The sequence below is a fragment of the Gadus morhua genome, chromosome 6, assembly GCF_902167405.1.
Source record: "Gadus morhua chromosome 6, gadMor3.0, whole genome shotgun sequence".
NCBI lineage: Eukaryota > Metazoa > Chordata > Actinopteri > Gadiformes > Gadidae > Gadus > Gadus morhua.
In genome coordinates this window covers 5,155,033-5,171,664 of record NC_044053.1, presented here as the reverse complement: position 1 = coordinate 5,171,664, position 16,632 = coordinate 5,155,033, and the positions used below count along the sequence as shown (strand labels likewise).

The 16,632-nt window shown below is 47.8% G+C and overlaps 1 protein-coding gene across 4 annotated transcripts in view; it reads left to right on the top strand.

Annotated features, from left to right (window-relative positions):
* Positions 1 to 16,273, top strand: part of map7d1a (MAP7 domain containing 1a) — a 36,791-nt gene extending 20,518 nt beyond the window's left edge. For 2 of the 4 annotated variants that reach the window (XM_030358233.1, XM_030358232.1), the window contains 13 exons: positions 603 to 707; positions 1,605 to 1,727; positions 2,287 to 2,426; positions 3,193 to 3,356; positions 3,943 to 4,271; positions 5,149 to 5,410; positions 5,878 to 6,058; positions 8,685 to 8,789; positions 10,297 to 10,338; positions 10,756 to 10,816; positions 11,870 to 11,948; positions 13,031 to 13,266; positions 15,379 to 16,273. In XM_030358233.1, the coding sequence (XP_030214093.1) occupies positions 603 to 707; positions 1,605 to 1,727; positions 2,287 to 2,426; positions 3,193 to 3,356; positions 3,943 to 4,271; positions 5,149 to 5,410; positions 5,878 to 6,058; positions 8,685 to 8,789; positions 10,297 to 10,338; positions 10,756 to 10,816; positions 11,870 to 11,948; positions 13,031 to 13,266; positions 15,379 to 15,389 (1,838 nt within the window). In that variant the 3' untranslated portion in view covers positions 15,390 to 16,273. The remainder of the gene's footprint in view (positions 1 to 602; positions 708 to 1,604; positions 1,728 to 2,286; positions 2,427 to 3,192; positions 3,357 to 3,942; positions 4,272 to 5,148; positions 5,411 to 5,877; positions 6,059 to 8,684; positions 8,790 to 10,296; positions 10,339 to 10,755; positions 10,817 to 11,869; positions 11,949 to 13,030; positions 13,267 to 15,378) is intronic. The other 2 variants (XM_030358235.1, XM_030358234.1) reach the window with 1 other exon arrangement.
* Positions 16,274 to 16,632: the final 359 nt, after the last annotated feature.

Sequence of the window (16,632 nt, the reverse complement as noted above, 5' to 3'; positions counted from 1 at the left end):
CCACTTGTAACGTGAGTTTGCACGAGAGCCAGGAACTTGCACTTAATAGAGGGCCGATAGAGCTTAGCAGATCCAGGAATGAAAGTAGCTCTTTCAGATACCATCAATGTTCCTGGCTCTGACATTCAACATTTTACTATTTATTACAACTTTTAAAGGCCTTGAACATCCAGGAGGGGCGGGTGAAGCAAGCAGTGGCTTTTATGCTTCTTAAATTATTGATACAGTATTATTATTGTACTATAATACAGTCAGTTATAAATCTCTTTCCATGTTTCTCCCTGTATGTTTGTAATAAATGATTTGGAATGGTATTGGTTTTTCAAAGGGACTGGGTTTCCTTTGAGTTGACAAAATAAAAAAACACGTTTGAGTTCCCACGGGTACCCTGGCAGTTAAAAGACAAGCTGTGTGTGTGCGCGTGTGTTTGAGTGTGCTTATATAAACCCTGTAAGTGTATTGTGTACCATCCCAGTGTGTGAGTTCATTCATCATCAGGGTCATTGTATGCGGGGGGGGGGAGGGGGAAGGGTTTAACCGTGACACTGCAGGAAGTGTCCCGGTATGACCCCGTGTGTGCGGCGCTCTCTCGGTTCCCCCAGGCGGGTGCTCGGTGTCGACCGTCAACCTGACCAATCACGCGGACTCTGTCCTCACCAAGCGTCTGTCCAAGAGCTCCGCCACCCTCTGGACCTCCCCCAACAGAAGTAAGACCGTCTCTGAGGAGACCCCATGTCAGCCAAATCAACTGCCGGCACCTCTCCCTGTCGACCAATCACCCGCCCGCGCCTCCATCGCTTCCTGTGATTTGTTGCTTCAGTTCCGTTGCGTTGATTCGCTCCCCTGGATGTTCCTACCCGCTCCTTGATCACCCAATCACGATCCTGCCTGATGTCTGATCAGCCAATCCGCCTCCCTGTATGATTTTTTTGATCCTTCTCCAAACCTACCATCCGTCCCCCAATTTGGTTTTCTGGGTTTCTGTTGTTGGTGTGGGGAATTTTATGTAACTTTTTTTTGTGGCCACCTCAAACTTGTATCATGATTTCAATGTTCTGTCTTATGGTTTATTATTGTTATTTGTGTCGTTTTGGTGTTTTGGTGTTTGACATTTCATCCCTGCTCTGGATTTGCCACTGGAGTGGGCCCCTGATTTCATTTCCATTCCACCCACACAACTGTTCCTTGCATGACAGATACAGAGTGTTTAGATACTGTTGAAAGCTGAATGTTCATGTAATTAAGTCATGTTTTGATGGTCTACCACAACCAAACATAGAAAAAAAACTACACAACTGTCATGCCATGTTGGACTGAATCTCTCTGGTCAAGTGTTAGAAGCATCTATCGTCTGGCTAGAGACATATTCTTCTCCCCTCTTCTTTATTATCCTCTGGTTTTTACTTCCGGTGTCTTCTAAACAATCAGAATCAATGTGATGATTGGATCATTTAAATCTGGTGTTTTTATCAACGATAAACAACGATAAACAGAGATCAGACGCTCTTTAAAGCTGATACACGGTCAGTGGTATTCTACGAACAGAAGTTACGGATACCGACAGTCGGCCGTTCTAACGTGAGGTTGTTTGTCCTCTGCTGCAGACCGTAGTCTGGCCCTGAGTCCCTGGGAGAGCAGCGTGGTGGACCGGCTGATGACCCCCACCCTGGCCTTCCTGGCCCGCAGTCGCAGTGCCGCCAGCGTCCTGGCCAATGGGAAGGACTCCCGTGAGTCACCTGACCGACGCGGAAGAATAAATAAAACTAATTTCAGGGTTTATTTTGGGAAACTTCAAACACGGACGACGTGAAGAAGAAATACTGACTTACGGCTTTATTTTGGACAACTACAAATTTGGATGACTTGAAGAATAAATACTACCTTCAGTCTTAAGAATTACAACACGTTCGACTTGAACTATTAATACTAACCCCACTAAACTACTACAACTACGAACTATAATCACTGCTACCACCACCACTACTGTTATGTCTACCCCAACCACAACTTACAACTACTAACAACGAATACTTCTGCTAGTTACAAATTCTTACAACTACGGCCCAATCCCATTCCTACCCCTTACCCCTTCCCCTTACCCCTCCCCCCTTGTTTTGAAGGGGTAAGGGGTAAGGGGTAGGAATGGGATTGGGCCTTACCCCTCCCCCTTCCCCCTCCCCCCTTGTTTTGAAGGGGTAAGGGGTAGAAATGGGATTGGGCCTTATACTCCCGCAACTACGCTACGACGCTTGACCGACTCTGTCGTCCGTCTCCATCCTTACCCAGAATCCCCTCTGTGTCCGCGCTCGGCGTCGGCCAGCCCGCTAGCGCCCTGCTTCCACCGGCAGCTCCACCGGTGCTCCCAGCGCTGGGGCGTGACAGCCAGCTCACCGGACATCGCCGCGCGGAGACACAGCTCCACGCCGGTACGCTGCGCTGCCCGGGCAACACACTCACACTCACGTTCCGCACGGATAATGTAGGAATGGACCAGGGGCTCGTCTTTGGTGCGGGGGTCAGAAAAACAAAACAGACGAAGAATCTATCATTTCAAGCCGAAAGGATGAATATATTAATAGAATTTAGGGCTGTGCGATTAATTGAATTTTTATCATGATTTCGACGATCAAAATGCGATCTCCAAACTGATATAACTGAGTTGAAGATATATATTTTTCAGCAGCTGGATACATATTTGTACATTTATTTCTGTTTGAACATTTTCTGTTTGAACATTTTGTGTCTTTTATTAAGGGGACATTTCATAGTTCTCGGTTATAAAGTGTTTTCTTGGGGGAGAAATTCTCAATCAATGAATCATGTTTCTAAACTCAAACATAATCTTTTGAATAATCATGATTTCACTATTGGCCAAAATAATCATGATTATGATTTTTTCCATAATCTAGCAGCCATAATAGAACTGTAAATAAGGTTGGTGTAATGTTTTTCAAATGAACGGCGACAGGATAGGATAGTGGTAGGAAAGCAGAGCGTTCTATAGTTTGTACTGCCCCATCGTCATTTAGTGTCACTTATATTTGGTGTCACATGTTTTCTATCCAATGTTTTGTACACTGAACAGAGTAATATTCACAGAAACTCCCTCTGAATGAACGCCGAGGTCTGAATGAGATCCCTCTGAACGATCTTTGTATGATGAAGGCTGTGGGCTTGCTTCTCCTCTGCCAGATGGACAAAAACAAGAAGGAGAAGAGAGACAAGGAGCGAGAGAACGAGAAGGAGAAGAGAGACAAGGAGCGAGAGAACGAGAAAGAGAAGAGCTCTCTGGCCAGAGAGAAGGTGGTGAAGAAGAGACAATCTATGCCCAGCATGCGGATCAGACCAGACCCCAGGTAGACCAAGTCTCTGTCTCACCCATCACACTCACTCTCTCACCCACTTACCAACCCCCCCATAGCCCCCCAAGGGCTAAGACATGTGACAACTAAGTGACTGAATGTCTCAACATGGCCCCTCTCCCGTTGATGGATCTCTCTTGTTCTTTGTTCCTGTCTCTCCGTGTCTCTCTCTCACGGACGTCTTCGCTCTTGCCCTCAGAGTGCCGTAAAGCTCTCTGAGAGATGAGGTCATATGGTTGTGATTGTTTGTTAGCTGTGCGGTCATCTTCCCCCGGAGCAATGATGTCATTGCCTTTTAACTTGTTGCATAACCGACCACGTGCCGGGCTAAAGAGGCACGTTCCGCCGTTGTGCTTATAATGGTGCGTTGTGATTCCATCCATATCCGGCCTCAATCGGCCAAAACTTAAGCCAAATTAGTGCCAATTGGCTACGATCCTTAAACGTAACCCAACCCGAGTACAAGATACCGAGTGCACGCTCCTGAAAGACCATGAATCTTCTTTTATCAATGTCGGTATAAATGTTCTTCTCTTTATCCAGCCGTGAGTAAATCGACATGTGTTGTTGTTTTTCTCAGCCCCAGTCCGTTGTCGCGACAACGCCCAGACGCCCCTGCCGGTACCCCCAAGGGCAGACCCTCCTCCCCCGCGTCCGCCAGGACCTCCTCCCCCCGGCCCTCCTCCCCCAGGCCCTCCTCCCCCCGGCCCAGCCCCGGGCGGGCCGGCGCCGGCCGGACCCCTCCCGGCCGAGCCTCCACCCCCGGCAGGGCCAGCCCCTCCACCCCCAAGCACCGCCCCAGACGGGCCATGACCCCCGTGCGCATCGAGCACCGCGCCTCCTCCCCCTCCCCAGCGCCCCTGGGGCGGACCCGGGACCGACGGCCCAACACCCCCGAACCCAGGAGGGGTGAGTGGACGCTCTCACTCCCTGTCTACGTCCCTCCCTCTGTCTCACTCCCTGTCTACGCCCCTCCCTCTGTCTCACTCTCTGTCTACGTCCCTCCCTCTGTCTCACTCTGTCTACGTCTCTCCCTGTCTCACTCTCTGTCTACGTCCCTCCCTCTGTCTCACTCTCTGTCTACGTCTCTCCCTCTGTCTCACTCTCACTCTACGTCCCTCCCTCTGTCTCACTCTCTGTGTACGTCTCTCCCTCTGTCTCACTCTCACTCTCTGTCTACGTCTCTCCCTCTGTCTCACTCTCTCTTTTTCTGTCTACGTCTCTCCCGCTGTCTCACTCACTCACTCTCACACTCTCTGTCTACGTCTCTCTACGTCTCTCTACGTATCTCCCTCTGTCTCACTCTCTGTCTACGTCCCTCCCTCTGTCTCACTCTCACTCTACGTCCCTCCCTCTGTCTCACTCTCTGTCTTTGTCCCTCCCTCTGTCTCACTCTCTCACTCTCTGTCTACGTCCCTCCCTCTTTCTTACTCTCACTCTCTGTCTACGTATCTCCCTCTGTCTCACTCTCAGTATATGTCCCTCCCTCTGTCTCACTCTCACTCTGTCTACGTCTCTCCCTCTGTCTCACTCTCACACTCTCACTCTCTGTCTACGTCTCTCGCTCTGTCTCACTCTCACTCTCTCTGTCTTTCCCTCTGTCTCTGTCTTTCTCACCATATCTCTCTCTGTCTCCATTACTCTCTCTCTCGCCCTCTGTCTGTGTCTCTCTCTGTCTCTATTACTCTCTCTCTCTCCCTCTGTCTGTGTCTCTCTCTCTGTCTCCCATCACTGTCTTTCCCTCCTCCCTGCGTGACTAAAACTGTGTTCCTGTCTTTGTAAACAGGCTCCCCCGTCGTTCCCACCCTTACGGTTAGCCACGCCCCCACGGCCCAATCTAGTGCTCCCATCCCCAGCCCGGCCTCCCTGCACAGCCAATCAGCGAGGTCGCCCGGGGGCGACGCGGCGACGTCACCGGCTGGTAGGTCAACCGGGGGGACTACGGACCGCGAGGAGGCGGGGCGTCTGCTGACGGAGCGACGGCGTCAGGCCCGGGAGCGGAGGGAGAAGGAGGAGGAGGAGCGCCGGCAGCAGGAGGAGAGCGACAGGTCAGACCTCAACACACACACTGAGCAATACACACATGCACACACACAGGCTACCAACATGCACACGTGCAACACATAAGACACACACGCGGGTGCTACACACAGACACACATGCGGGTGCTACACACAGACACACACGCGGGTGCCACACACATACACACACACGCACACGTATATACACACATGCACGTGTGCTAACACACAGACACACAGGCGGGTGCTTCACACACACACACACACAAACATGCGCGCGTGCACAGACACACACACACACACACAACACATGCACACACAAACTACAAGTAGTGTCTTTATTTCTGCTTTCTGGTCAATTCAATAAATAATAGTTTGAGTCCAAACTTTTATTTGATGGACATAAGAATGGTTGCATGATGGAACTGACATTGACTTAACGTGGATATTACACGTATCTGTCCTGACACTGCACCATCTCCTCCCCCTGCCAGGGTGCTGAATGAGGAGAGACTCGTCCGGGAGGAAGAGGAGAGGAGGAGGCGTGAGGAGGAGGCCAGGGTAGAGGCTGAGGAGCAGGGAAGGAGGGACGAGACGCAGCGGCTGCAGGATGAGCAGGAGGCCCAGGAGAGAGCGAAGGTGGAGCAGGAGGAGCAGGAGCTCCTTCTTAGACAGGTAAACACACCTCACACACAGCTCACCTGGACAGGTAAACACACCTTACACACAGCTCACCTGGACAGGTAAACACACCTCACATACAGCTCACCTGGACAGGTAAACACACCTTACACACAGCTCACCTGGACAGGTAAACACACCTTACACACAGCTCACCTGGACAGGTAAACACACCTCACACACAGCTCACCTGGACAGGTAAACACACCTCACACACAGCTCACCTGGACAGGTAAACACACCTTACACACAGCTCACCTGGACAGGTAAACACACCTTACACACAGCTTACCTGGACAGGTAAACACACCTTACACACAGCTCACCTGGACAGGTAAACACACCTTACACACAGCTTACCTGGACAGGTAAACACACCTTACACACAGTTCACCTGGACAGGTAAACACACCTTACACACAGCTTACCTGGACAGGTAAACACCTTACATACAGCTTACCTGGACAGGTAAACACACCTTACACACTGCTCACCTGGACAGGTAAACACACCTTACACACAGCTCACCTGGACAGGTAAACACACCTTACACACAGCTTACCTGGACAGGTAAACACAACTTACACACAGCTCAACTGGACAGGTAAACCAACTTACCTGGACAGGTAAACACACCCTACACAGCTCAAATGGACAGGTAAACCTCACTTACTTGTGTCTGTAAATACATCTTACACACAGCTCACCTGGACAGGTAAACCATTTTACCTGTGTAGGTAAACATACCTTACACACAGCTCATCTGGACAGGTAAACCAACCTAACTGTATAGGTAAACACACCTTACACACAGCTTACATGGACAATTAAACCTAACTTACTTGTGTAGGTATACACACCTTAGACAGCTCACATGGACAGGTAAACCCTGCTTACCTGTATAGGTTAAGACACCTTACTCATACCTCACCTGCACAGGTAAACCCTGCTTACCTGTATAGGTTAAGACACCTTACTCATACCTCACCTGCACAGGTAAACCAAGCTTACCAAAAGAGCTTACTGACTTAACTGGAGAAGAACCCCTTTCACACTAAATGACTGGGATAACATTGAAGGCACCGTTACTGAGTAATACTATTCACGCATGCAGCTATGTTCAGGACGATTCTAGGGTTAGAATGATATAACAATGCTGTAATATGGACCAGGAGACCAGTAGATGGCGGTGATGCAACACTGAGACGAGCTCCCTTATTTCTTGTTTCTAGAAATTATTGAACAAAAGGGCTTCTTTGCCAGCAAAAGGAGCTGTGTTGATATTGTTATCGGATTACACAAAAGCACTGGCTCATTAAGATAAACAGTCGTGGATTCAGATCCGTCTTCGTGTTAAGATCGACTCGCTGACTCTACGCTCAGTGGGGCCAGCGGCCTCAAACCTCACAAACTCAGAGTAGCTCCCTTATTTTGGAACCTGTACAGAAAAAAAAGTACAGGTTCCAAAATCGGATTACTCAAAAGCACTGGCTCATTAAGATAAACAGTCGTGGATTCAGATCCGTCTCCGTGTTAAGATCGACTCGCTGACTCTACGCTCAGTGGGGCCAGCGGCCTCAAACCTCACAAACTCAGAGTAGCTCTCTTATTTTGGAGCCTGTACAGAAAAAAAAGGGGTTTGTTTGCAAATGAGAAGCTGTACTAGTAATAATGATGTAATAATGATAATACGTTCGGATAGCGCCATAAGCAGTGGTGTGTTAAAATAAACATTTGCTGATTTCATACACGTCCTCAGTGGAGTCTTGTGATCGGTTGGCACGCTCTATGTGAAAGAGTCTAACGTCAGATGACGTAACCCTTTGTGTGCCTCTACCGGCCATGTGACTGCTTTCATTCACAACACAGCTGTAAAGGCAGTGATCCGGAAATGTCACTACGTCATGAGCAGGCAAAATTGCTTGTGCAGATTTCCAGGAATATCCCTGTTCCTTCTCACATGACCCCGTACAGGAAATCATCAAGACCTCTGCAGGGAAAAACTGCATGCGGGAAAGGGGCCTAGGTAAATAGGGTTTACACACATCTCACCTATAGGTAAACAGACCTTAAACACACCTCAACTGAACAGGTACCCCTAGCTTACTTCTATAGGTAAACACACTTCCACATACCCCTCCTGCACGGGTAAACCTAGCTGACCTGTAAAGGTAAACAAAGCTAAGACAAACCTCAACTGCAAAGGCAAACCAAGCATACCGGGAGTTGAAAAACAACCGTACCTGTTTACTTTCCGTGAAGAACTATAAACTAGGCACAACTCAGTGAGACAAGGCACGGGATGAGACCAGTCGCAGTATCACGACAGCAGACGGCCTCATCATCATCTGTGTAACTGGTAGTTGTTCGCATAGCTGAATTTGGACCCCATCTGCTGGACAGAGAGGGAATTGCAGCTTGTGCTTGAATGTGGGTTGGCATTATAACAAGACTTTCAGCGCGTGGCCCGTAAATGCTGAAAATACACGTTTAAATATAGCCTGAGAAGAAACACTTTGGATAGAGTAAACAATAATTGCAGAACAGCCACTCCCTCGATAAGAGGTCTTGTTACTTCAGTTTCTCCATGATAATGGTGTGTGTGTGTGTGTTTGTGTAGAAGGAGGAGGTGGAGGCAAAGGCAAGGGAGGAGGCGGAGAAGCAGCGCCTGGAGAGGGAGAAACACTTCCAGAAGGAGGAGCAGGAAAGACTGGAGCGGAAGAAGGTAGGAGCCTTCCTCATCTTTGCTACACAACCTGTACTCTCCAACGCAACCTCAATGCTGCACAACCTCGACACTACAACACAACCTGAAAACGACATCACAACCTCAAAACTACACAGACTGTACACTACAACACAACTTAAACACTACAACACAACCTCAATACTACACAACCTGGACACTGCAACACAAACCTCAATACAACTACAGCAAACCCTGACAACACAACCTCAATAGAACTACAGCAAACCCTGACAACACAACCTCAATACAACTACAGCAAACCCTGACAACACAACCTCAATACAACTACAGCAAACCCTGACAACACAACCTCAATACAACTACAGCAAACCCTGACAACACATCCTCAACGCCTAAAGACAACTGTAAACCTGTGGTCCACCATAACAGGGTGTTCTTTGATGGTGTGAATCTTCGGCCCAATAAACTCCTCATCTCTCTGTCTTTACGAGGGGCAGCTGGAGTCAGGACCAACAAGAGGCTGCAGCGTTGCGTCCTTAAACACGCACACTATGTTATTTTTATTAATCTGGCGTTTCCCACATACTGGCTTACAAGCCCTCCCCTTCCCCTCCTCTCTGTTTTTCCTCTCAGTCCCAACTCTCACTATCAATTTCAAATAAACAATAATTGTTTGGCAGGAAAGTTACTTCAACAACTGCAACAGCATTAAAAAAACAGAAGCAATAAAAATCTCTCTCGCTCTCTCTTTCTTTCTTTCTTTCTTTCTTTCTTTCTTTCTTTCTTTCTTTCTTTCTTTCTTTCTTTCTTTCTTTCTTTCCTCGCCCCCCAATGGTCCACACATGCTAAATGATGCTGGATGCTACGCCTGCTACCTAAAACAGAGCCAAGCGGGGAATTAATAACAGCTTTGGCTGTAAAACACTGATCAACACAGGAACAACTAGCACACACTGTCATACAGTGTCGTAATGTGGACTCTTTTTTGTTTAATCTATCATTAAACAAAAAAACACACAAAGTAAATAAAATAAAAGGTACAAATAACAGCTGTTGGACTCTGCATCATCATCATCATCTTCAAACCTTTATTTACAAACTCACAAGAGACACAAGGAGCTGTTTGTTAGCGTGAGACCGGGGGGTTCCAGCGATGCCAGGCGGAGAATCCTGCCTCAGGCCGAAGGATGAGTCACTCTCTCTAATCGGAAACAGTCGTGCCAAAAGTCATGCCAAGACCTTTAGCATTTAGCATAATCCTGTGGTAGAAGAGGAGGCCTACTATATATGGTCTTAAAGCGATATTTTATGTCTGGTCTTTCCCTGATATTAGATGTTTCATGAAGTCCTTGTAAGTCTGCTGTGGTTACTTTAAACAACCGGGCCTTTAAAAGAGGATGGTAGCTTGAAACACAGCACACAGGTCTGGTCTCGTGAGGCCTGTGCCTTAGGGTTAACTGAGGGCTGCCTGCCGGTTTGCTGATTCACATTATATCTTTCGCTTTTTGTTTTCTTCTGTTAGCGTCTGGAGGAGATCATGAAGAGAACACGCAAGACTGACCCGGTAAACCCTCTCTCCATCTGTCGCTATGTCCCTCTCTCTCTCTCTCTCTCTCGGTCCCACCACATTGTTCCTAAATATATATATTTTCAGAAGGAAAACCATCAGGATCCTCACATTATTAGATTACCATTCTTAAAAAACCCATTTAAGCCTTCAAGAAATATTTTTAATTGCACCACATTTTCATATAACAAAGTTGACATCGGTTTCGTTTTTAACCTTCGGAATTTCCTCTAACGGTGACCACAGATCTGGACGGATTAAATGGAAGGTTGACCTAGGTTCTGTTTGTTTTTTAAATGTCCAACAGGAAGTTCATTCCTTTTACTGTTTAAATGTATTTTAAGACTAACTATGGTTCGGTTTGTCTTTAAAATGTCCTGTAAGACTTACCATAGTTGTGTCATATTTCCTCAGAAGGAGAGCAAGCCCTTAATGAAGCCAGACGACCAGATGAAACCAGTGGACAGCAACAAAGGTGAGAAACATACCCCTCTGAGGAACATCTTCCTCTGGTCGGGCTCTGCATGCCCCTAGGGCTGCTGGGAAGTCTGTCTGTCCTGTACCAGACGGGACTAGACGTGGCCTTAGGCTTAACCGGTTCTACTGAGCTTATACAGCTATTGCCACACATCCACGTACGTGAGCCGCTTGGCTCTTGAGCACTGTTGAAACCAACAAAGCCACTAGATAAATAGGCCTGCTGGTGTTTGACATTCCAACAAAACAGTTGTGGGTGCGAACCCGCAAGTTTTCTTTCTATAACCTGTAGTCATCCTAGAGACGTTGGCCCTAACCCCCCTAACTAGTCTTTAATGACACGGATCTGACAAAAGTCCACTAAAACTCAATTTAGTTGAAAGCCTATGCTAAATGACTAAATAGTAAACAGATCAAATGTAACTTTAAATGGATGAATGACATATTATTTTTCCTGCAGACAAAGCGGTACCACATGTAGTGGAGTGTCTGTGTCCTGTCTTCTGTGTGCTGGGTCAGAATGTTCTCGAACTCCATCTGAGTCCCATTCATTTTTTTTTATTTCACAACGTTCGATTCGTTCCTCACCTCATATCCACAGCAGCTGCTACTGCAAACACATCCTCGGGGCACGGGGCATGTGCACGTTCACAAGCACATGGGCGTGCGTGCGTGTGTGTCTGTATGAGAGCGTGTGTGTGTGTCTGTGTGTGTGTGTGTGTGCGAGTGGGGAGCGAAGAAGTGTATTCAAGAGTCATTGAGCTGCTCTATGAAGAGGAGGTGGGTGTGTTCTGACTCCACCACAGTCATGCTGGATCAGTAGTGTGATGAGGAGGAGGAGGAGGAAGATGTCAACCACAGGACTGAGTCGAGACCACATCCCCCTCCTCCTCATCTTCTCCCACCCAGCCCCCACCTCGCACATGCTCAGTTTAGCCTGACTCATCTCTTGGGTGGTCCCGTGCGTGTGTGCGTGTGTGTGTGTGTGCGTGTGTGTGTGTGTGTGTGTAACTGTGTGTAACAGAACGGTGTTGTATCTGTGTATCTACAGCGTGCGCAGACTATCAGCCCCGATCTGAGATTCTTCCGACCAATCACAAGACAGAGAATGGCCAGAATGGGCGGGACAGGTAAGACCTCCTTCCTGTTTCTCCTTAACACGAACCAGCGATTTGAAACCAGATAGACTTAGTGGCTAACCCCTGATAACTCAGGAAGCTTGGTAAAACGCTACCACTAACGAGCTGAACAGGACCGATAGCAGGAAGCTACTGCAAGCGAATCACCCCATATGTTTGACAACTGCTATACTAGCAGGCTAATCAAGCGGATGGCGTTTTAAGTCCACCGATATAAAAATGCTACTGCTAGTGAGCTTATCGGGATTGCTAACATACCGCTAATGCTATGGCTGGCAAGTTAATCAGTGTACTGCTACCCAAAGATAGGTCAACCGATAGCTGACCATGAGCATACTTCTAGCAAGCTAATCTAGACAGCTAGCAGCACACTAGTGAGCTCATCAGGGTTGCTTTCAAGCATTAGCTACTCTATTTAGGGGAATTCAAAGTCTTCCGTACCATCTCTATTGGACGTATCCGATGACAAACAGCTACGCCTCATGAGACATGGTGTCGAAATAAGTGTGCATCAGTTTTAAGCTTCTTTTACACTACCAATGCAAGATGGTGACGCCCTAAGGTGCTATATAGGACATAAGTGGTCCAAGTAAAACTGAGCCTTGGCATCTTAGTCTGCTAGCTGCTCATGACTGATAGCATAACTGCTACAGAACCATGAATTGAACAGCCTAATATCCCATCTGGGACTAAACGTGCTATTTAATATTTTCTCATCTTAGCTTGCCAATGCTAGCAGGCCAGTGACTAACCATTACCATGCTGCAACCGCTAAGAGGCATTCAAGCCTTCATGTGAGCTAGATTTTTCTGGATCTCTTCTCACCCTGGAAACACTCGCCACCAGGGTCTTTAAGCTGTCCAACGATAACAAACAGAAAATTGTGTTTGTTATCACTATTGCAATTGCCTCGCTTTAATGTTAGACTGATATTGAATTTAAAATCGTTACTTTATTAATACAACTCACTGACTGTGGCCCAATGGTTGGTGGCCCGTTTCAGATGTTAGGGATTATTGATTGTTATTGATTATTGATATTATTGATCATAAGCGTGCTGTGTCTCTCTGCAGCGGGCCGGGTGGCGACATGGTGAACGGCCTGACAAACCTTCAGGAGAACGGTCTGTCCGCAAAGGAGGCTCCGCCCCTCTTTGAAGAGATCATCCAACTGACCAATCACGGCAATAGCACCAACGGAGGGCGGGACAAGCCTCAGAGTGATGCACTCGCAGAGCCAATCCTGGCCTTCGAGAGCGAGGAGCCGTTCATGAAGAAAGCTAGTCCGATGAAGCCCCAACATGTGGCAGGTAAGAGGGTGATGAATGTAGCAGGTGGGATAGTTACCCCTTTAGCAACTTCACCTGCACTAAGGTATAAATAGTTTAGTAGTTGACTTGTACTTAAAGGGGACCTATTATGCTTTTTCGACTTTTATGACCCATAAACGTTGTTATAATGATATATAGTCATGTTTAACCATACTAAAGTGTCAAATAATGACGTACATGCATTTCGACGTATTCCCTGCTGACATTCTGAGGTGGTTGTGCAGAGCGCTAAACACTCGGGACAACGTTGGCGATTGACTTGTTCACATTTCCGGGAAATCATCTACGTAGAGGCACTCCTGCCGCGCCCCCATATGCCTGGTCAAATCTGCCCCCGCGCGCGCTTCAAGGAAGGTAGCCAATCACAACGGAGTTGGGTTGGCAGGAGGGGGGCGAGGGGGCGGAGAAGGACGAAACCGAGCGTTGACAGAGAATGCTGAAAGCGCCCAGATGAGGGGAAGAGTTTCCCGAAAATCGACATCGTTTTTTGTGTATGGTTAAACATGACTATCAATCATTGTAACAACGTTTATAGGTCATAAAAGTCGAAAAAGCGTAATAGGTCCCCTTTAATCCATAGATCTGCAGAACTGAAGGTGCACTTGGTTGTGGGAGGGTTGGAGGAGGGGGGGCGGGGGATGGGGGGGGGGTAATGCGAGGCTTGGCTGGTTATCTTTATCCTGGTGACAGCTTGAATTTTGTGGGTGCGGGGGGGCCGGGGTTTTGGACCCAGGCCACATGCTGGCTGGCTGACTGGCTGACTGGGGTGAATCTCAGCCAAAGTAAACAGGGTCTCGCACGTCTCCTGTCACCTGTTGCTCTCTCTCTCTCTCTCTCTCTCTCTCTCTCTCTCTCTCTCTCTCTCTCTCTCTGTCTCTCTCTCTCTCTCTCTCTCTCTCTCTCTCTCTCTCTCTCTCTCTCTCTCTCTCTCTCTCTCTCTCTCCTCTTCTCTCTCTCTCTCTCTCTCTCTCTCTCTCTCTCTCTGTCTCTCTCTCTCTCTCTCTCTCTCTCTCTCTCTCTCTCTCTCTCTCTCTCTCTCTCTCTCTCTCTCTCTCTCTCTGTCTCTCTCTCTCTCTCCTCTTCTCTCTCTCTCTCTCTCTCTCTCTCTCTCTCTCTCTCTCTCTCTCTCTCTCTCTCTCTCTCTCTCTCTCTCTCTCCAGTCCCCACATAACACACCTGCTCCCGAGAGCCTTACATGGTAGCCAGAATCTATCCACCTAACGATGAACATCGTACAAATTAGCAGACAAATAAGAATCGTCTGGGTGTGTGTGTGTGTGTGTTTTAGTGCCATTATGGTCATTCTCTCTACTCTAATGTAATCGAGGATGCCTAGAAAGTTGGTGTAGAATGGCTAGCATTGCGTGGCCTGCCTAGATTTGCCTGGCCAGCATGTGTTGATGTCAGTCAAGACAAGAGGCTTCTGTTGACATCCATCTCTCACTAACTTTTTCCACATCAATCTCCTGTATTCTGAAGGGCATCACGCGCACACGCATTCGACCATTCATGCACACGTATTCAGTCACACTCACCGATTCACTCCCTCACACAAACACACACGCACATACGCGCACGCACGCACACACACACACACACACACACACACACACACACACACACACACACACACACACACACACACACACACACACACACACACACACACACACACACACACACACACACACACACACACACAGCTCCTGGCATCAGTTAGACCCCCTGCAGTTATAGTTAGTGTCGGGTTAACGAATCAGAATCCTAAACACCTGTTTTACAACCAGTTCAGAGGTTAAAGGTCACCAGGCTAAGAGCTCGACGTAGAACGACTCCAGGTCCCGGCACTCTTGAGTGCTGGCGGGTTTTCACTCCTACCCTGGACTGATCCAGCCATTCACCGATCATCTAAACTCAGTATTTATCCATAATAAGTTCAGCATATGTGGTGAGGCGCAGGTTGACTCTTAACACCGAGGTAGCCTAGGTGGCGATATCTAGAAGTCAAGGCGCCGCTCGAGAGTATAGGGGTTAGTATTGTGGTTTCATGGACGCCGTGACTCTGAGCCCTTTATGTTCTGTGTTCCCCAGAGGTGCTGTGAGAGTTTTTTCCGGGCCCTCAAGACACCACGAAGCCTTCCATACGGGGAGACTCATCGCAGGGGCATCCGGGGGCCCAGGCGGCAACACGAGACTCTCTGGCGGTCCTCGGACTGCGAGAGGAGACGCACGCTCTAAAGAACACAAGCTGCACCGCTGCCTCGCCCTGCTGCTGTACAAAACGCACCGTTTGCTCCGATGCTAGCGCTAAAGCTAGCGATAGCTGAGGCGCCGTCTTTAACCCTCAACTGTGCAGACCAAACTCTTCATCCGCCGCTGCAAGCAGACATGTCACAACACACTGGAGATAGGCGGGATTGTGTTTTTACGCTTTTAGTTATTTAACTCTCGAGAAAAGTTTAACAGTGGGGGGTGCGTTTGTTTTGTGAATAATTTAAATGATGTAAAATATGTGTTTGAAGGTGGAGTCTGTGGTGTGCGTTATGGTGTTTACTTTAACCTGATGGCCATCTTGTTATGGCGCGTACGCTACTTTAGGCACTCGTAATTCTCCACGGATACATCCTCATCTGTACACGACTTAACTTCGTAATCGGGACCTCAAAACGGGTCCGAAGATACTTACTGTATGTAAATATATATTTTCACATTCAAGATGCTCCAATCGTGATGGATTGTACGTGGAAGCAGACGGCTGCAGACGCCAGGGTTTCGGAGGCCCGGGAACAGCGTGTGGGTTTGGGAGATGCAAAAAAAGGACAAGTTCAGCCTCATTGTAGACGACCCTCACACTGTCATCGTTTTCAGGACTAAACAAACAGCATGTATATGTTCCTGTCACTGGCTTCCACGACCTCCTACTGTATGTACCCTCAAATCAAGTGTGCGTCCATGCTGTGCGAACATTAAATGCAGGTGCGCGTGATCTGTGGATAAATATTTTTTTACTGTGCGTCAAAGGGACGGAAGGAACTGCTTGGTCTCATTAAAGACTCAACGTTCCTGCTACATATTGTTTGCTGTTGTTGATCTGTTTAGAAGGGCAAGAGCTATAAGCATTTAGAACTGTGTTAAAGCCAGTCCTTATAGTATACAGGCTAGGATTTGTTTCCACAGTTCTGTATGGAGATGGTTTCAAGATCCGTATGGAGCTTTTTCCAGAGTTCTGTAAACAGCTGGTTCCAGAGGTATGTACAGAACTGGCTCGAGAGTTCTAGTAGGAGTTGGATCCAGAGTTATTTTAAGAGCATATTCAAGAGTTATGTTAGGGGTTGGATCCAGAGT